The 21,106-nt window shown below is 43.4% G+C and overlaps 1 protein-coding gene across 1 annotated transcript in view; it reads left to right on the forward strand.

Annotated features, from left to right (window-relative positions):
• The window catches only part of CUEDC2 (CUE domain containing 2), a 118,413-nt gene that overhangs the window by 88,323 nt on the left and 8,984 nt on the right, over positions 1 to 21,106 (forward strand). Inside the window, exons 7-8 of the mRNA XM_085603906.1 lie at positions 813 to 865; positions 1,765 to 1,825. Coding sequence (XP_085460032.1) covers positions 813 to 865; positions 1,765 to 1,825 — 114 coding nt within the window. The remainder of the gene's footprint in view (positions 1 to 812; positions 866 to 1,764; positions 1,826 to 21,106) is intronic.

Consider the following 21,106-nt stretch of genomic DNA (forward strand, 5'->3'; position numbering starts at 1 on the left):
TAACTTGTGTTCTGGTGACTAAATCAAAATAGAGCCAATATAGAGTGCATGTACCACTCCCTTTGGAGAGTGAATGCCCTGTCTCCCATCATTGACCCTTAATGATTGCATACAGTGATTGTGAATTATTGTAATCCATCGATACTACTATGTAACAGTATTCATTGCTGACCGGCATGCATTGAGACCCTCCTTCAAGGCTTTATCCTCTGCTGCTGAAGTGAAGCTCTTTTGCCCTGTGTCAACTAGTAAGGACTGCCGACTATGCTGGGATCTGCAGAATACTGCCCGGCCCTGTCTTGATTTGGAAGAAAAATTATCGAGGTTTCGTTAACGTTTTCTGTCTCTATTCTCACTATAAACGTTGAACTGCCTTGCTCAGTTTCTCCCACGCTATCAGTCTCACAAGGCACACAAGACTGACTAGTTTTGTGAATCCTGAACCATTAATGGATCTGACGTTTACTGGGGTTCTGCTGTGTGCATCTCCAGACTAAAATCTCTGTTCTTCATAAGGGAGAGTCTAGTGAACTATATGATCAGCAGTAGTAAAACTGTTTTCATAGTATAGAGGCATACATGATAAAACATTGTAACATATCTGTTCATTATTAGTAAGGGCTTGTATAGTGTTTTTTCCTAACCCAATCTTGTGCTAGTTGTGCTGTGACATTTTAATATTCATTATGCTTCCCACTGACATGTCTGTGAAGTTACTGGGTTTTTATTGTATTATGGTTGACTTGCGCAAAAGTGTACCATTTAAAACGTGTCTGCACTCTTTTGATTGAGTTTGTATTTTCTATATTAAGGATACCCACGATGTCCCCAAAAAGGAAGAGCTGAAAGATTTCATTTTACAAAAGTAAGAGGAATTTACACCATTTTTTTAAAAACTGCTTGTTAATCTATTTGGATGGTTACCAGAAAGCACTAAATATTCATTCATAAGATTCTCCATCATGGTGCTGTTAATATAGCAACACTATCTATTTTTATTACAGATTTCACTTGTTCTATCTGGCTTCAGACTTAAACCTATTACACCTAAAATCACCAGTTGCACTGTTTTTGTGACAAAAAATAATGAAAGACCTTTGCTCAGTGAGCTTTATTTGATATAGATCCTTTTCTATTCACATACATTTAGATCAGAAAGTAAACAATGTCTGAGAGATGTATACTCTTATCCCAACATTAAACTCTTCACTCGAATTGTAGTCCCTACCTCCCGTGTGTTTGTGGTTTAAAAAAAGTTGCCTTGTTACTGCACTCACTTCCTATAAGTCTCGTGTCCCCTTTCACATTGGCCATTTCACAAACACCACATTTACGTTTGCAATATTAATTTGTATGCCTCGTCTATAGACCACCTTAGCAGTCTTTTCACCTCTCACATTTGTTTTCTTAGTTGATTTTTTCGGAGGCCCGGAAAGCTGCAGTTTCCTACCATGGGTCCTCTCTTTTTTTTTTTTCATGTGTTTTTGTGCACTTTTTAAAATGTTACCTCTCCGAGATTGGTGTCTACCATCTTGAAGCAGTAAATGCTGCTGCGTCCTTACAAAAACATGCAGAAGCACGTGGACACACAACTCTGTTATACTCATCATCCTGTGGCAGCCTATGGCTTTGTGACACTTGTGCAAGTGTCATGCGTGCTAATATATATGAACTTGTCAGAGAGTGTGTATTTTGAAGTAGTGTTCTCTGCGACTGTATAATCCAAATATTTTTGATTTGATTGACTTAGAATTTGTTTTTCAGATATATGATGGTGGATAATGACGAGGATGAGAAAACCCATAGGCCGCTTGCTCCAAAGGAGGTGAGAACATTCCCAAACCAAGACCATTTGACAGAGAGGACAATATAATATGTGAATTGTTCATATTTGTTCAGTCTTGTCAAATACTATTTGTAGGCCAGTTTCTAGTCCATTTAGGAACAGATTTCATTATTATGCCCTCCAGGTTGTGGCTTAGTGCTTAGATCTTGCGCAGGTCCATTTTTTTTTTATTTTTTTTTTATTTTTTTAAAGCCTTTGATAATTCATGAAATGCTCCTGTAGAATGAGGATGTTGACCTCTTTCTACAGAAAGGAATCTGTAAATCTATTGATAAAAGTGAAGAAAAAAAAACAATCTGGTTACATAATTCTAAATAAAGGTGCATTAGATGACCAACTCCTTTATACAAATACGTAGAAGTTTGAATTCAGAGACAAAATCTCTCCAATTTACTTCTGTAAATGCATCAGACATTATCCGGCTGTCCCATATTTGGGTGCAAGAGGTGTTTTGAGACTAGGTTTTATACCCCAAACCCCTTTATTCTGTTTTTGTCAAACGTAGGATGAGAAAGATTAAAGTGTATTTGCGTAACTTATGCAAGTCGTTAGTGAAGTAAAAACAGGTGACATGTCATATCTATTTATAATCAGCCAGAATGTTCATAGAGCTGCAGTCCCAACCTGTGAGCTTGGCAGAGTGCACTTTCCTCCCGTAGCTTCGTACGCTGATTTCTTTCCTATGATGCTTGGATCTTGATCAGACAATCTGAATCTGTTTTAAATTTTTCTTTTGCTTGAAAAGTGCCCAAATAATTTTAGGGTCAACTGTAAAACTATGATTGCAGACAATGGTACCATGTATTGTATGTTCAATGCTCTTTCATAACGGCTAGTTGCATGTTATCATGTTGGCAACATTGACTGTATCACTATTTGCTTCTTATGTTGTGCGTCTTCCTGAAAATTGAACATGAAACAGTTTTTAAAAAGCCGAAATAATTTGACTGGAAGTGCCTGGTACAAAAATAAGTTAGGGGAGTACCACTACCTTGAGAAAATGCACATGCCCATTAGGAGGGTACGGAATTTATCCTGCTCTCTCCAGTTATGCATCAGTTTTAAGATTTTATGTGCTCAATGAAAACTATTTCTAATGCTAAAAATCTAATTTTCACCAAAGGAATGGAAACAGCTGGAAACAATAGTGCTGCTAATAAAGGACAAAGTGCACACATTTTCAGCCTCATCCATTACCATAAAAGAAAATTAATTTATTGATCTAATTGAAAAATCAACGAGATCAAGAACAAAATAACCAATTCCCCACCTGCTCCAGCGTCAACAAAATGGCACATAAATATACACTGCACTAGACAGTCCAGATATTCTAAAACCGCAGTACAAAAAACAACCAATCTATCCACCTTTTTCCTCACCCCCTCCACAAGCTCCTCCCAAGCGGATAGACGTCTGCTAGCCAGTGTCTTCAGTAGCATCCAGCTCCCTCCGATATTGTATGCTATTCAAATCAGCAAAGCATTATTACAAGAGAATGAGGTTCTGGTAGCCTGGACCGTTTTCAACCATCTTAGTACCACTAAAGTATTGGAGAACAGTAACTAGAAAAAGATGCAAGACCGGGTTGAATTTTTTTTTTTTTTTTTTTTTTTTAGTATACACCACATTATTTTAAAATCTTGTTTTTAGGTTTTATAATTACATTAACATGCATCAAAGAAACAATATATTCTCAGATCAGAAATTGAATCAGAGTTGTTTAGTTTATATCAAAATCAAGAAACAAACCTACAGTAGTGTCCAGTTACACCATTATCAATTGACAGTCTTCATCTGCTCATTCAGAATCTCATGAATTCTACCTACATCATACCATTGGACTATGTGAAACTCTGACGCAGTAACTATTCCTTCACCTCCATCTCCTTCAATCTAAGTCCATGTAGGTGTCCCTGATATAGAGTCATTATCTGCCACCTGCAATCCGGTAATATAATCTCTGAGGGGGCCCCAGATGTCCTTTGGTCACAGTCTCTGCACTTGCAAGGACAGGTACATCACTGCCTTTTCATCACAGATAATCGAATCTCGTACCCAGTGGAGAGTCCTAGGAATGGGTCCCTTAAGCCAGGCTGTAACAGTTCGTCACCTTGTGAGTGTCCATGCAGCCAGCTTTCATCTGTTGTGGGCGATATCTGCTACAAAACCCAGTAACAAGGAAAGCGGTGTACATGTCAATTGAGTGTCAGCAATCTCATTAATAATAGAAACTATCTCAGACCAAAAGGCTCTGTTCAGAAGGCAATGCCAGGCAAGGTGCATGAAATCTTCCAGGTCTACTGAGCACCTGCTGCATCGAGACGGTTCTGTTGCATCTATTTGATGGAGGCGTTTATGGGTATAATAAACTCTGGCTGAAATTAAAGTGTATGAACCTATGTCATTGATTTATAGAGACTTCTTTAATTTGCTCACAACAGTGCTACCAGGTCTTAAGAGGCAAGGTGATCTCCAAATCTACAGCCTATTGTTCTAAATTCACATCATAAGACGCCCGCAGCATCTCATCAATCATCTGATATTATCTCATCACCCATCCTTCAGTGTAATGGACAAATACATCTGTGTCAGGTGCATATTCTTAGAATTATACCGGAAGCCCGTCCATAATACAGAAGCTGCATGTCATAGCATAAAATATGCAAACAGGTTAACTGTATTGATCTCACCCAAGGAACATAACTGTTCAGTCTAAGCAAATAGTTGACCGACTGCAGTTAGATTAGACACTTCAAACATAGCCTGTACTGATTTTGCCATCTTAAGGGCTTAAGATGGATTGTCAGCGGAGTATATATCTGAAAGCCCTGCCCGCTTTGCTGCACCCAGTGTTTACATTGTACTGTTTCAATTTACGTCTCCTGTCTGGGTAGCTTAGTAGCCAGAATGGTGTTCAGTGCTCCTGCGTCTAATTGGTCCCGCCATAGGGCGATGTGGTGCAGGCCACTGTGTATTTATCAAGTAGATCACGTAATGTGCCTGCTCTACAAGGAGGCATCTCTTCGGGTCTGAACCAGCAAATCCCACCTGTTTGTATGATTGTGTGAGTCTTTCCCAGTTCATCTGGGGAACCCTGCCCTCCACATGAGTCGGGTGTGTAGAGAACGCCTACCTTGTCAAAAAAGTGTTTACCTGGGGGAGTAGATATATTTACAAACCGATTGAGGAGTTCAGGGATCACCTTCATCTTTATCAATGCAACTCTGTCATGGATATTGGAAGAGTGATCCACCGCTCTACCTGCAAAGCAAGCTTCTTCATCACCAGCCAATAGCTATCACGTAGGATCAACTCCTTATCACTATTGACCAATATACCCAGTTATCTTACTGAGTTTTCCTTCCAAGTTAATGGAAACCTTGATGCTATTCTGCAAGTGTCCTCTGTTAGAGGGAACATGTCCGACTTTTTCTAGTTAATGCACAGGCCAGAATAATCGCCATATCGGGCTATTTCTTGTATAATGGGATCTAGATTTCTCCCAGTGTCCTTGACAAACATCAGAATGTTATCTGTATACATAGATAGCAAATATATGCGGGTAAGGAATGCTATGCTGCTTCCCGAGTGCTTTTCATGCAACAGGGACGCAAGGGATTTGATTGGGAATCCCTGTCTAGTCAATCTCCTCACTCACAGAGCAGGTGAAATATAGCAATTTACTTTCGCCTTGATTGTCGGTTCAGTTTAACAGCTCCACCACTCTTATGAAGTAGTGCCCTTGGCCCATCCTATGCAGTATGATGAACAGAAACAGCCATTCAAGGGAGTCAAAGGCAGTCTCAGCGTCGTGAAACACAGAGACCACCTGTATCTCTGCTCTAATACAATGACTGATCCACAATAGTGTACATAAGATATTAGATGTGGCTCTACTGTGTATGAAACTCAGCTGGTTCGGCGACACTACCATAGTCATTAATTGGGTCAATCTGTTGGCTAAGACTCTTGCTAGTATCTTTTTATCTGCACTCCAGTGATAACGGCCTATACGAACCCAGAGCTTTAGGATCCTTCCTTTGTTTCATAATGATTGAAATCATGGCCTCCTTTATGGTTGGTGGGAGAGCCCCTGCCTCGTATGCCTCTTGATACAAATCTAATAGTCTAGGGGCCAAGAGGTTCTTGAACTCTTTGAAAAATTCTATTGTCAAGCCATCCACACCAGGGGCTTTACCACTGGCAAAACAGTCAGTTTCCTCCTTGATCTCAGTCAGGTTTATTTGGGTCAAAAGAAATTCTTGCATACCTCCCTCTATTCAAACCAGTGCGACTTCATCAAGGTAGTTAGCTGGCTGCTCTGGTGTGTTAACTTGGAGGTATACAAAGTGTCCTAGTTTGTATGAAACTCTGTAAGCATCAATACCCATAATGGGGGTATCTGTAGTGGAGCGCAGTGTTCGCACTACTGTTCTGTTTTGTGTCCCCTTAAATAGCCAGACCAAAGTCCTAATAGGGCATTCTACCTCCCCTATATGTACATGCCTGGGCATCCTTACCAAAGTTGGCAACCAAATTAAAGTCTCACCCCCCCCCCCCCCTTTAATCTACCACTCTCGCACCCAAATAATGTTGGTCATTCCATTTGTGGTAGTGTTGCACAGTGTTCTCAGAAAAGTCCGGTAAGATAAAGTTAGGGACATAGGAAGTATTATCAGACAGTCGTTGCATAGTCAATGGAAAAGCAGAGTGTCCTATGTGTCAACCTCACCATATATGCCATAGGATGCGAAGTAGTTGGTGTTTACCCTCCATTTAATGGCAAATGAGTTGATACCTCCAGTCAGTAGATTCCAACATCTTCTATTTGAGACTGCTGGTAGAAAGGTAGTGCAGTCCCTGATCATGTCAAGATTAATTACGGGAATGCTCTGTACCTCGGTCTCCCGGACTATCTTCTTAATAGACTGCAGGTGGTGCAGAACTCTGCGACGAGACTGCTACTCAGACTCCCACCAAGGTCTCATGGCCCTCACTTGAGAGCCCTTCATTGGCACCAGATAAAAAAGAAGGTGGTCTTTAAGGCTATGGTCCTAATGCACAAGGCCATGCACGAGACAGGCGCATACTATCTTAGTGAGAGGATCATCATCTACACTCCAGCTCGCATGCTTCGCCCCTCCTCTGCACACCTTGAAAGAGTGACCCATATCAACTGCCTCAGAAGAGGTGGGAGATCCTTTTCCTACCTCGGCCCACTCTATTGGAATAAACTTCCATTAGACCTTTGTCGAGCACACAACCTGGATATCTGTAAAAGGAAACGAAAAACCTGGCTCTTTAACAGTTAATTCAGGTGCCATGGTCAGTCTCCCACTGCCCAGCGCCAGGACACTCTGCTGAGTAGCTGTGCACTCTATAAAACAGTATAACATAACATATAACAAACATTTTGATTAGCAGTGGAAGGAAATACACTATCAAAACAAGGAAATAAGTAAAGGCAATGTAAGTGAGGAACTTAATTAAGGCGAGTAGGATCACAGGGTGGGGATATTCTGGTGGCGATAAGGAGGGGATAAAGGCCACCAGTACCAACAAGTCCTTGAAACTTGTAGTCTCCTGTGTGTGATCATAGTGTACTTGGCCATTGTGTGTGTGAACCTCTGTTCACAATGAAGAGGCTAGAAATTGGTCTGAAATTTTGGAGACCGTGAACAGTAAAAAAACAAACCCAGAGCTCTCTTAGATAATTGGTTGCCTGGTAAATGAATTAAGGGAAAAATCTGAGTCCAAACCATAACATCTCTATTGAGCTCAGGGATTTAAAACACTGTGAGCGACTGAAACAAAATAGCTCACTTCTTCCTCTTCGCTCAAAGTAGCCAGAGCATGGCATTTCACAAAACCAGCTTGTTTTGAAGAAACCTAGTCCTTCAATGGGGAGGATTTGTGTTTTTTGCATTTTGATGAAATAGTTCCTTAGCATCTCTGGTATAACCGTAATCTAGGATGTGGCTCTGTTAATCGCAAGTGCCTAACACTGTGCCCAGTTTTTACTGGCCAGAAGAGCGGCAGGTAAAATTAAGTGTAGGATAGGCTGCAGTTACAAGCTCAACCTTACCACATGCCTGACCCCCACCTCTTTGTTGGTGTGGGGGAATAGAAAGCTTCCTTTTTGCTTCCCAGAGTCTACCCTGCTCACTGATTCCCTCCACAGCCTCAACCATAGCACATTATCGCCACTGTACTCACAAGGGAGCAGAGTTGTCCCCGGAATCAGGAATCTGCGTATCAGAAAAGACTCCAGTAATTCCTTGTCTGCATGTTATTCCTCCTTCAAGGGACAACAACTTGTAATTAAATGCTGGGATTCAGTTTCCAACCAGAATGGGTCATTTTGGACCAAATTTGCATACTTGTACCTTTTAACTAGTAATCAGGGCCTTGTATTGGTGAATAGAATGGCATTTTCATTTAACTATCACTTAAAGATAAGGGGCCAGATGTATGGCCCGCAAATTAGCGAGTCGCAAATTGCATCGCATCTGCGACTCGCTAATTGGCATGTACAACAGTGTCTCAGACTCTGTTTGCGATTCCTAATGGGGTTGCAAATTGCATGCCTTATTAATATTGATGAGGCAGGCGCAATTTGCGACCCCTTTAGGAATCGCTAGCAATTCACAGGGATGGCGGCCTGCTGGGGTTAGCAGAACACCATGTCTGTGACTGCTTTTTTAATAAAGCAGTTTTTTTAAAAGGGAAACGGAATACATTTAAAAAAGAAAAAAACTTTTCAGTTTCATTTTTTTTAAGGGCAGGCAGTGGTCTCTGGGAGCACTGCCTGCACTTAAAAAATATTTTCCCACATACTCACAAAGGGGAAGGTGGTAAATTGCAAGTGTTTTGCGGCCGCAAAACATCAGTACATAGCTTGTTGACTTGCTATTAGGAAGGGACGCCCCTTCCTAATAGCGAGAGTCGCAAATTCTATTTTGCGAGTCAGTGACTCGCAAAATGGCATTTGTACATGCTATTACCCTTTTTTGCGGCTGCAAACGGGAGGATCTCCTGTTTGCGGCCGCCAAAAAGGGTCGTACATCTGGCCCTTGGTGTCCTTTCAGATGCTCCTTAAGTATATTAAAAACAAAATATTTCACTGCAGATGTTTTGAGCCAGTTTTGCTTTATTACCACTTTTGAATGTCTTGTGAAAACCATGGAACCATGTTCGCTAAAATAAGCATACGTCCAGGGTTTATTGTAATATCACAAAAATTTTATTTGATTTCCACTCACATTGATTAATCTGTAGGTAGAGCTGTTGACATTTGGATGGAGCTTATAAATGACGCTGTCTGCCAATGGCAATCTGTTTTATCACCATTTATTTTATTTCTGCTCTGAGAAACATTTGAGCTACTGTTTTCAGAGGACTGAGGTGCGGATGACTGACCTTTCTAAGCTTATGACGATTAAGACTTCAGTATCTCATTTGAAAAGTGGTTAACCACAACCTGTGAATGCACAAGAAGCGGGTTCACAGCTTAACGGCTTTTAATGTTGTGGTACACTGTAAAGCTATGGCTCCACTTTATAAATACTCTTGTTACTTTTTCATAAACCTTACAATGTGGCCACATTATACTGCATGACTGGTCCTTCTGATGAATGGGGATGGGTAGGTCAGCCCATTGTGAATCCTGTGGTTTAACATCATTAAGGCTGGGGAGTGAGGGTGAGCTTAACTGAGGGAGTTCAGCGGCAGCTGAAGGTAATGGTGCTCTCTACCTCATCCTCCTCAAGTGAGCCAGCTGCAGCTTGCACCACTCTGTACTTGGCAGAGAGGTTGACTCATGAGAGGCATGAGATGATTAACTAGGGGCCAAAACCTGGGGCACAAGCACACCCAAGTATTTTGCACAGTATTAAGTCTTTCTCTACTGTAATAACAGTGAGTTTGGACTGATGGCGGCCACCCTCACTGGTTTTCTCTGACATAGCAACTTTAAAAATATTCAGTGTGGGCTTGAGTGCCGCAACGTTCCTTGCGTATGGTTGGACTGTGTCCCAGTTTTAGGTTGCAGCTGGTTGCCCCATCTATGTATTGCACTCTGCTTGTTTTTTTTTGTTTGGTTTTTTTTTAGCAGATGTAATACTAGTTCTAATTAGGAATATGTTTTCATGGAAAATAGGGATTTTATATATTCATCCATTGTTAATGGAGAGGGGCAATTTCAACGAAAGTGGGAGTTTCAGTGTGAGTGGGGAGTGAGAGTGTTTGGCAAATAATGGCTTCACTGTTTTGCTAACTTGTAACATCTGATCGAGGCATCTAGCGCAGTTTCCATAACTTAGAATTTCCCCCAGGCGCCAGTCTGGATCCGGAGATTTTTCATCAGTACCTCTGCGCGCCGGGGGACAGCGTCGCATGGTTCTGCCCTGTGCGCTGACGTCTGTTTTCTTCTTTCCCACGCTGCAACGCGGATCCAGGAGAAGCAGTCCCTCAGGCCGCCTTTTTTTTTTTTTTTTTTGCCTTTTTGATGCCTTTTCGTGTCCGGTACAGTGTGCCAATGCCTTTGTGTTTCAAGGTGTGCAAGGCCTGTACGCGACAGATGTCGGCGACTGATGGGTATGCCATTTGTATGTGGTGCTTGGGCGAGCACCACGACTTCGAGAAGTGTGACGCCTGTAAACGGCTGAAGCACAAGTCCTTGCGGGAACGCTGGATGAAATTGCTGTCGGCCCGGATGTCCCGTTTGGAGTTCAAGCGGCGTCGCTCCCCTTACCATGCTGGGGCTCCTGCGTGGGGCAGATTGCGAAGCCGTTCCAGTGGACGCCATTTGCCCTCGGCAGGTAAGAGTAAAAAGTCAAAATCATAGAGGGGGTCGGCGTCACGTGACCGTGACGCTGGTGCCTGTTCCGGTCTTTCCCGGACACGGCTCAACAGAAGTTGACCCCCACCTAGCCACCACTTCCTGGTGAAGGGGCGACTAGGGCCCAAATGGAAGCCTACTATCAGGCTTTACGCGCCATCTTTGGGTCAACCCCTCTCCCTAGCACTCCTTGGGCCCCACAGAGGTGGAAGGGACTCAGATCGGGTGTTCGCCAGCGGGTCTGCTCTTGGCGCCGATTGGGTGCCCTGGTTCGCTATCTGGAGTCGCTGCGATGTCTGGAAGCAGTCCAATGGGGCTTCCTATTACGACGTCTGTGGCACCCGCAGCAGAGGACTTGTCTCTGCCTTTCCATGCCGCATAGCGGTAGATGTCGATATGACGTCGTCCCTACGCCGTTCGGCGCCTGAGACACACTTTTTCCATTTCCTCTACGAATGGAGGATGAGGCCACTGCTGTTGCCACTTCCCCAGTTTTGCAGGTGGATGCTGCACCTACTGGTGGAGTTGCGCATTTGGATGCTCATGTCCAGCCTCAGGCAGGAGGTTCTTTGGACCTTGGAGGGCATGTTAGCCTACAGCCGCCCCCTACCTATGATTTACTGTCTCCCCCCAGAATGGCGACGGAGGCTAGTGCAGCTCTTGCTAGGGTCATTAGCAAAGCTGCTCACATTTTAAATTCCAGCATCCTGTTGTCTCTGCCTTCGGATCCCTTGTTGGAGCTGCTCCATCAAGGCAGCACTAATGTTGTGCCTTTACTGCCCATTCGGTGAGTCGTTATACGACATCCTTCTGGGTACTAGGGGCAAGACCCTCATCAGGAGACTCTGGAGGGTGCCATTGCACACAGTCATCGACCAGCTCCAGACGATCCTGTCTGTCTGTCCCTACACTCTAGGGCTGGTTGTACAAGCAGCATCAGCTTCGCTGCGTTTGCATACTCCTCCATTGATTCCACCAACTAGGGAGTCCCGGTGGTCGGAGACAAGTGGCTTGCGTCTGGTAGTTCGGCCCTCAGATTTTTAAATACGTCCTGCTTGTTCAGACAAGCTTCTTTTGCCCTCTGGGGTTCTGTTCACTGTCTCCTTCCTTCTCTTACTGAAGGACCTAGAGCTGACCTCGCTCAGCTAATTCAGGATGGTTGTGAACTGGCCAAATTCTCTATTCGGTCGGCCATGGACACAATGGATTCCGTGGGCAGAGCTATGGCTAGATCAGTAGCTCTGAGACAACATGCTTGGTTGCGTAATGGCAGTTTCCCTGACCAATGTTCAGGAGAGTCCTGAAGACTAACCCTTTGACGGGATCACCCTTTTTGATAGCCATGCTGAATCTGCGGTCCAGCACCTCATGGCAGGCAATCTGTAATTGGGCATTACCCTGCTTCCTTCTTTTTCCAGTGGTCCTTTCGTTACGGACCGTATTGTTTTAATGGTAGTTGCAGTGTTCGCACTACTCTTCTCTTATGTAAAGCCTTCAGTCTCTGGGTTTGAGGCTTTTAATTCCCAGATATCTGGGTTCAGCTGGATAGCTGTTTTGTCTTTGATTTCCATTTTCTCTGCCTATGAGCTAGTCTCAAGAGATATCCTCCTCCCTCCTTTTTATGGGGATGTGACTTACCCTATGTGGGGTATGAGTTGGTTATTGTATAGCTATTCTCTCATGCCACATCAGGAATTCTTCCTGGGTGGTATAATACCTTGCTGAGGATTCAGCTTGTCCTCCTCGGATTATTGTTCTCCAGCATTACCTCTGGAAGTTCCCATTGTCTTTTCACGATGCGGGCTTCTGGCGATATACGTTCGCTTATTTGTCCCTCAAGGTGTCAATGGCTTAGTAGTGATGGTACCTGCCTCTGATAGTGCGAACTACTCCAGAGCATTGTTCGAATCCCGCCACGGCTGGCTTCTTTGAGGCATGTTACCATATGCAAACCCTTCAGGCCTTTTAGCTGTGATTGCCCCCTTGGCCAGTGCCTCTTGGGAGTATGTTTGTTTTCTTCCTCTTCACAAACAATATCTGTTCCTGTTTCAGTTCTGGTACGGTGTAGTGGCAGACACAGGATTCTTCCTGCTCCACTTTGTAAACCAAAACGTTGGGCTTTGCTTGTTTTTTGTGGTCCGTCTATTCTACAATCCCTTAGGCATGGTAGTGCTTATGTCTTTCACTTTCCTTTCTCAGTACAGTCTTATGCCTGGTTTCCCTGGTTGGCACTTAGACCTAGGCCAGTAGCGGTTGGTTGTGTGCAATGTCTTACACACCGTGTTTCACAGGCATTTCCCATGCAGGAGCTCAGATCCCTCTGCTGATGACTTCTGGCCATACGTGGTCTTTAGCAGTCTCTTTTCGGAGCATATCTCTATCTCTAAAGACCTACTTTCCATAGGGAAAGCGGTTTTTGTTTTCCCAATAACTTTGGTGCCGGATGACGAACTTTGCGAAATTTTCAAAACTCGTCGAGCGCTCCGGTCAGCTCCTGTCTTGGAAGTTTTGGGGTGGTTCGTCAAGTGGGGACCCAGGAAAAAACGGCTACAGCCCGAACTGCTGAACAGAATTACACCAAATTTGGCAAAAAGGTAGCCCCTGTGGCGGGTTTTAAGTTTGGGAATTAATTCCCTTTCAATCCTGAGGGCCCTTGGGGGCCAACTAGCCCACCAGGTACCTCCAAGTAGGTGCTGCTGCGTTGCAGTGAGGTGGTCCAGGCCACGCCCCTATTTACACCTCTCTGTGGTGCTTACTGGAGGTACCTGGTGGGCTAGTTGGACCCCAGGGACCCTCCGGATTCAAGGGGACTTAATCCCCCAACTTAAAACGCGCCACGGGACGCTTTTGCACAGTGGTGAAGGGAGGGGGCGGGGCATGAGGTGACGTGTGCAAACACGCCCCCTGGCACGTTGTAATTTGGGGGATTAAGTCCCCTTAAATCCTGAGGGTCCCTGGGGGCCAACTAGCCCACCATGTACCTCCAGTAAGCGCCGCTGCGTTGCAGAGAGGTGGTCCAGGCCAAGCCCCTTTTTACACTTCTCTGCAAAGCAGCACTGTGGCGCTTACCTGGGGGGCTAGTTGGACCCCAGGGACCTTCAGGATTCAAGGGGACTTAATCCCCCAAATTAAACCACCAGGGGGCACGTTTGCAGAGTGGTGGAGAAAGGGGGCATGGCCTTAGTCTACCTCTCACCAATCCCACTGCGTGGGGCTTACTGGAGGTAAAAGGTAGGCTAGTTGGCCCCCAAAGGACCCCCAGGGTGAAGGGTACTTCAATCCCCATCCAAGAGCGCGCCAGGGAGTGCGTTTGTAGAGTGGTGGGCCAAGTGGGCGTGGCCTGGTACGAGTACTTACCAGTGCTGCTGTGTGGGAGTGACTGGAGGTAATAGTTTGGGAAGTTGGCCCCCAAGGATGTCCTTGGGGGTCAACTACCCTTCTTGTTACCTCCAGTAAGTCCCACACAGTGGGATTGCTAAGACTTCTTCAGAGGTCATGGCCCCCTTTCTCTACCACTCTGCAAACGTGCCTCTTGGCGAGCTACGGGATGGGGGATGAAGTCCAATTTAGTCCTGAGGGTGTTTAGGGGCCGAGAATCCCTCCTGGTACCTCCTGTAAGTCCTATGCAGCGGAATTCCTAAGCGTTGGTTGGATGCCCTGCACCCTTTCTCCACCACTCTGCAAACACGACTACTAGTTAAAGTAGCATATGTCTGCACCTCTGACTTAGAGGTAGTTTTAATCCCCCTGCCCTATTATGAACTAGGGCCTTACAGAGGAGGTCATGCTAATCACAGGGGTACTCCAACGCATAGTGTTCCCTAGTGTATGTAGGTGTTTTCACTGTATTCTAAGTGTCTTTTAGCATAGCACTGGCTCTAGGCCTGGTTAGTCAGTCAGTTACCACCAGTACCCGTCTGAAAAAGTTGTGGGCACAGGATGATTTTGCAACAAGGCCTCTTTCAGCTCCTCTGTTGGTTCTTTCTGCACATGTCTTGCTTCTTCCTGCACTTTTCTTCCTCTTTGTGGACTTCTGTTGCTTCTTTCTGCATTTCTTTTGCTTCTTTCTGTGCGTTTTTTATTCTTTCTTCACATGCCCTACCTCTGTAGGCATAGTTAGAAACTAGAATTTAAAAATCCTTTGAAATTCACTTAAAAAACCATAGGTTTCAGGCACGTTGCAGGTAGAAATTAGCATTTAAAAAACCTTTGAAATTCTCTGAAAAAACCATAGGTTTCAGGGGGGTTACAGTTAGTTGGACATTTCACTCGTACAAAACCAGAGCAATTCCCCCGTTCTAGTTAGTTCAGCTAACTATATGTATGTGTGTGTGTGTCTGTGTCTGTGTCTGTGTCATATATACATATATACATATATACATATATATAACCTACTGGCGGTCGCCAGTAGGTAGTTATAGTTAGGACCCTGTTTCCATAGGAAATCCGCAACATTCTATTTGGAATAACTTTGGCGCCGGTCGACGAATCCTCGCAAAATTTTCAAAACTAATGGGGCGCTACGCTCCGCTCCTACCCTGAAAGTCTCGGGGGGGGGATTCGTCAAGCGGGGGCTGAGTAAAAAGGGGGGTCCCAAAACGCGTTTTCCCCATGCATTTTTCCATAGGACCTTTAGACACAGCTACAGCCCGAACGGCTGAACAGAATTACTTGTAATTTGGCAGAGAGGTAGTCCTCAGGTCAAGGAAGTGCCTTTTGTAGGTCTGGTGTAAATCTGTTCAGTAGTTCCTGAGAAAATAGCATTTAAATCAATATATATATCTGTAAGCGCGCACCGTAAGCTTACCGTACGGTGCCGAGCGCGAGCGCGATTCTGATTGGCTGTTAGATCTTAGTAAACATTCGAATCGGTCGAAACCAGGAAGTGTCGGCCGCCATTTTCTCTCTCGCACTCGGAGGGGTGGAGGAAAAACAAAGTTGGATATCATAAAAAGGGGGCAGGCTAGTCAGCTCCTAACCACCTAGCCTTGGTTATGGTGTGCCAGAAGGCCATCCAAGGCCCAAAAATATATATATTTTTTTTTGTTGAAAAAACGCCGAATACGCTTACCGTACCGTACAAAATTAATTTTAAAAAAACAAAATCCATATTTTCCCCCCCCCTTGTGCAAAAGGTGCCCGCAGGGCACCTTTGGCGCATGGCATATAAAAACTCAGTGAACATTTAATAGAATACCTTTCAGAACGAAGCGCATAATATGTCCTCCGTGTGCGGACGGTGCGCGAAGGGCATCGTGCGTACATGGCCCATCCAGCCTAACGTGGGCACGCGTAGCGCACCTCGTGCCCACCGTGCGTTCACGGCACTAACTGCGTGAAGTGGGCGCGCACGGCACGAACGGCGTAAAGTAACTTAGCATTTAAAAAACCGTACAAATTCACTGAAAAAACCATAGGTTTCACACACGTTATAGTTAGGAATTAGCATTTAAAAAACCTTGCAAATTCACTGAAAAAACCATAGGTTTCACACAAGTTATAGTTAGCTGTACATTTCACTCGTAAAAAACCAATGAAATTCCACGTTATAGTTAGTGCAGGCAACTATAACTCACGCGACCGCAATCCTCTGCTAATGACATATGTGTCTTTATGAAAAAAAAATATTTGTAATATATGTATAGCTAAAAATTAATGGAAGAAGACATGGGCAAATAAGTGTCTAAATACAGTATTAGCATCAGCAGAGGATTGCGGTCGCGTGAGTTATAGTTGCCTGCACTAACTATAACGTGGAATTTCATTGGTTTTTTACGAGTGAAATGTACAGCTAACTATAACTTGTGTGAAACCTATGGTTTTTTCAGTGAATATATATATATATATATATATATATATATATATATATATATATATATATATATACACACACACACACACGCAAAGAACTCAGTCATAAACCTCCAAAATGCTGGACAGATGAAAAGGACCCAATCTTCTGAGTGCAAGGTATTTATTTAATCCATTAGTGTACCACGCACCGCCATGACGCGCTTCGGCCCCAAAACAGAGGCCTTGATCACATGTATATTATACATATACGTCTCTATGTATATATGGTTTTGTATATGTATACAGGGGGGGTATGTACCTCGGTATCTACATAAGTCACTCTTGTGGCATCCACTGTGGTGGATACACATTTTTTCCGCATTCTATATCTTTAATGCCGTTCTCCTTTCCTTCGGGAAACGGTTTTTGCTGATCCCTAGGATCCAGTACACAGTTCTTCTTGTAAGAAACTTTTTGGCTTATGTTTCCATTGTGCAATGGCTCTTTTTTGCTTACTTGATTTTCTTTCGTCCCTTTCTTAAGGGTGAGGGGTTCAGTTCTGTCCTCTGACAGAGTTTTCTTACCATTGTTTATTACTTATGATGCTTTATGCAGAGACCATTGTTTCTCGTAACAGCCAGATTTGCACTTGCTGCTCCCGCCGTTTTTGGTCAGTCATTGTTGACGAGTTAGTTCTTTTTTAGAACTTGGTGGGAATAGGTCGCAGACCTTCCTTCAATGGCTTATAGCTATGGGATCTAACTCTAAGTTAAGGAATCTGCGGCTAGATGTCTCTATCAGATGGACAAGTTACTTACCTTCGGTAACGATGTATCTGGTAGAAACATAGTCTAGCAGCACATTCTTTAACGCCCACCCATCCTCCCTGCTCTGCGAGGGCCTTTTCAGGTTGGGTTCTTACAACACGGGCCTTTATGCCAGTGGTCTCTGTCTCAATGAGTGTTTGGTCTACTCGATCTCCTTGACCAAGTCAGTACACCTTCTTCTTGTTACCTGTTGCCTTCAGCCCCCTCCCCGTATGTGGGTGGTGGGTACCAATATGCATGCACACTCTTGCACCCTGCTTATTCTCCAGTGAGGGGGGTTGTCATATCCTCCTTCTTCCCTCTCTTTGACTCTGTTACTGTCAAGGGATCATATTTAGTGTGCATTGTCAAACAGTCACTGTTGAGATTTACCATAACATTCATTTCCATTCCTGTTTTATCCATAGAAGGGTATGGTTCTTCCCTTATGTGGGGTTTCTTTCTATGGCGAGTACTCTCCTCTCACCCTTGTTTCAATATCATTTCTTGAGTATTTCTTCTATAATAAATTTCTGATGTTTCACATCACTTGTTGTTTCTTATCTGTGTTGTTTCAATTTTTTTTTTATCTTTTTTGGAATTCTGTAGCCATATCCAGTTTTAGAGATGGCTCCACGTTCTGGCGCGGAAAAGTTTCACAGTAGAAAACTGACGTCAGCGCACCGGGAGGGACTTGTATGGCTCCACTGACGTCATATCCGTGGACTACATCAGGGTGGAGCCATGCAACGCCATACCGCGGCGCGCAGAGGCACTGCTGAAAAATCTCTGGATCCAGACTGACACCTGGGGGAAATTCGAAGTTAAGGAATCTGAGGCTAGTCTGTCTCTACCAGATACATTGTTACCGAAGGTAAGTAACTTGTCCAACACAATTGTACCTCAGGAGTCTGCTTTGCTTCTTGGATTGGCTTTCCACAGAGAGATTGTATTGAAACATTTCCAACTCTTATCTGGTGACACTTAATAGAACAGCGACCGGATTAATGCTTGGAATGTTAGAGGGCTGAACAATGTACGGAAAAGTAAAAAGGTGCCCTATTTAAACAGACATAACATAAGTGTGGCCTTTTTGCTCAATGCTCATCTCTTCTATAAAATTGATGGGGACTTTGCTGGAGAGTAAGGCTCCATGCACAACTCATTCCCAAGGGGTAACTTTCATGATCTGGTGGGGGTAACATTAAAACGTACTTGCACATTAGCAGACCCAGAAGTTCTCTCTTAATTCAAGGCTCGTTATATGTTCACAGGTTACATTAATCAACACACACGGATCCCATTTGAGGACCTGTAGTTTCACAAAGAAGTGATCTCTGTGTGAAAGAAGACTGACTTCTGAGCTGAGCTATTATATTGTAGATTGATTTTAAAATTATTCCTGACCATCCTGGTTTATATATCATTGATGGCACAGAGGCATATGTCTTCACCAGCTAAAGCTCAGGTGTGCACAATGCAGCCGCATGGTATTATTTGCAAACCGTGACCGACATGCTGGGAAACTGGAGTCAACCTATCACTCATGAGTGCATTAAGCACTTTTTTTAATCAACTATTCATGGCTGTCACAGTAAGTATATCTATGATCCATGGACACACCCATTTTGCTGCATACACAATGTGATCACTCACAACTGACCCTAGTGATGCTGACCGGAGGTTACTTCAGACTATTGTGCTCCTGACGTGGGGCGTTGCTGGACATTGCTTTTAAAGGAGAGCTGCAACAGGTGACTATTGAATAGTTTCAGCTAAACATAGGGTCGATGACTAGTGTCTGCTTTGTCTGGATGGCCTTTAAAACTTAATGACGGGGGCATTTGCATCTGCAAGCATTCCTGAACGCATGGAACCATACATGACCATCTGACTACATTTGTAGAGAGCTTTGTGTCTTGGAGACTGATTATATATGTAATCGGAGTAGGGAAACAATGGTGCACACAGACAAGTGAGATTAGAAAAGTCCGGTTACTTGGTGGAAATTAAAGGGTAGGTATCCAAAGTTTTGAATTCATGGACTCAATGTGATTAAACAAAAATCCCACCGTCTATGATATGGCCTGTTGAAGACGGTAGTAGCCTGTTCTTCTCAGGTCTCAGCAAAGTATGTTTTCTGGGACACAAGAATACTCAAAACTTTGGATACTCCCCTTGACATCATAACCAACTGTTCCTGATGGTGCAGACATGTACTACCAAAATGCCTTCCGGTACCTTACAGCTGAATTCTTTAAGTGTCAACTATATGGACCAACAGCAGTAACATAACTAATAATATATTATTTCTTCTGCCTCTCAGTTAGAAATCTACCATGATCCTTGTTATCTTAAAAAAAAAATCCAATTGGAGACGAAACACGTTTACATTTCTAATATGATCAATGTCATGAACTACATGCAAATGCTTGCACTTAACAATACACTTGTTACCAATTGTTGAACAAATAATTAAAGTACTCTTTTATGGACAAGTGATATACAAACCTAGAGATGTGCTTTAATTAACTGTTCACACCTGACTCAGTAGCTATGCCCAAAGATGAGCATTTTATGGGTAATCTGTGAGGTTTTTATGGAAGGTCGCCAGACGTGGGATTCTACAGTTTTTTCCCCAAGTAGTTTGATCCATATTCTTGGTGCAAAGACCAAATGTTTACTTTTTCTTTTACCTAGCTTTTACTTTCCTGGCGCAATTAATGTTTAGAGTCAGAATGTATTTACAATGTATTTCCAAAAGCTTTTCCTTGAGAGAGGCAGGCTGGTCCAGTTGTAGGACTTCATATTTGAAGCTGCATTTAGGGTCACATGTTTGCCTTGATGGTAGAGATCAGATTAGGAGTAATGTGGTTTGAAGTTTGCGGGGATTTCAAATATTGTGCTCACACCATCAGTGTAGAAAGAACTAGGGCTTGCAGAAAGAACTAGGGCTTGCAGAATGAATTATTGGCTTCCTTGAGGATGTGAAGCTTGACTCTATGGAGATAATGTAGTCTATAAAAGTAAGTTCTGTAGATCCTATGAATGTGGATTTGCATTGAAAATTGGCACGTGCCTAGGCTAAACAATGGGTTCTTTTGTAGGACTAAAATGGCAGCTAATCCAAGGGGGGGGCCAGGTCATTAAACCCAAAGCGTTCAAGCATACGAAGTTATCATTGTGAAGGAGTTAGCGCTCCATGCTATGTGAATTGAATTTTAGGAAACTGCCGGACATCAACTTCTTAAAAGCTTCCACGCATGATATTAGATCTCCTCAGAGGAAATCACTTTCACTTATAACTGTATGTCATCTGCATAATAATTGATGTAGTTGAAATCTTTGGGTAGATCCACAAGGCAGGTAACCTAAATGATTTCATCTTGGGATGAGTGTTTAAAAAGCCAACCATTATAAGGTCTGATGACAAACTAAAAGCACATAAAATGATGAGATCATTGTGTTCCAGTTTGTCAAAGCCTACAGAGCGGCACCATTAGATCACCAACAAGCATGGAGCTTATCATAAAGTAATTAAAATGTGTCTGTCTTCATGTTTTTTCTCAGTATGAAACCTAAGATAGTACAAAATGCTCAAGGTGGTAATTTGACATTAGAATTGAGCTCCTGTCACTTTTTCAATAATTATTTCAAGGAATTGCAGTTTGGAGATCAGTTTAAGCTTGGTTAAGTCTTAGCGTTCAAATTTGATTTATTTAGCATTCGAAAATTGTATTTAATTTGCTTTGCTTTAAGGAATGAAGTATTGTTTCCAAGAAACAGTGATGCATTAATGATGGTCGCAGTGAATGGTGACAT

This window comes from Triturus cristatus, chromosome 1_2 (assembly GCF_964204655.1).
Source record: "Triturus cristatus chromosome 1_2, aTriCri1.1, whole genome shotgun sequence".
Lineage (NCBI taxonomy): Eukaryota > Metazoa > Chordata > Amphibia > Caudata > Salamandridae > Triturus > Triturus cristatus.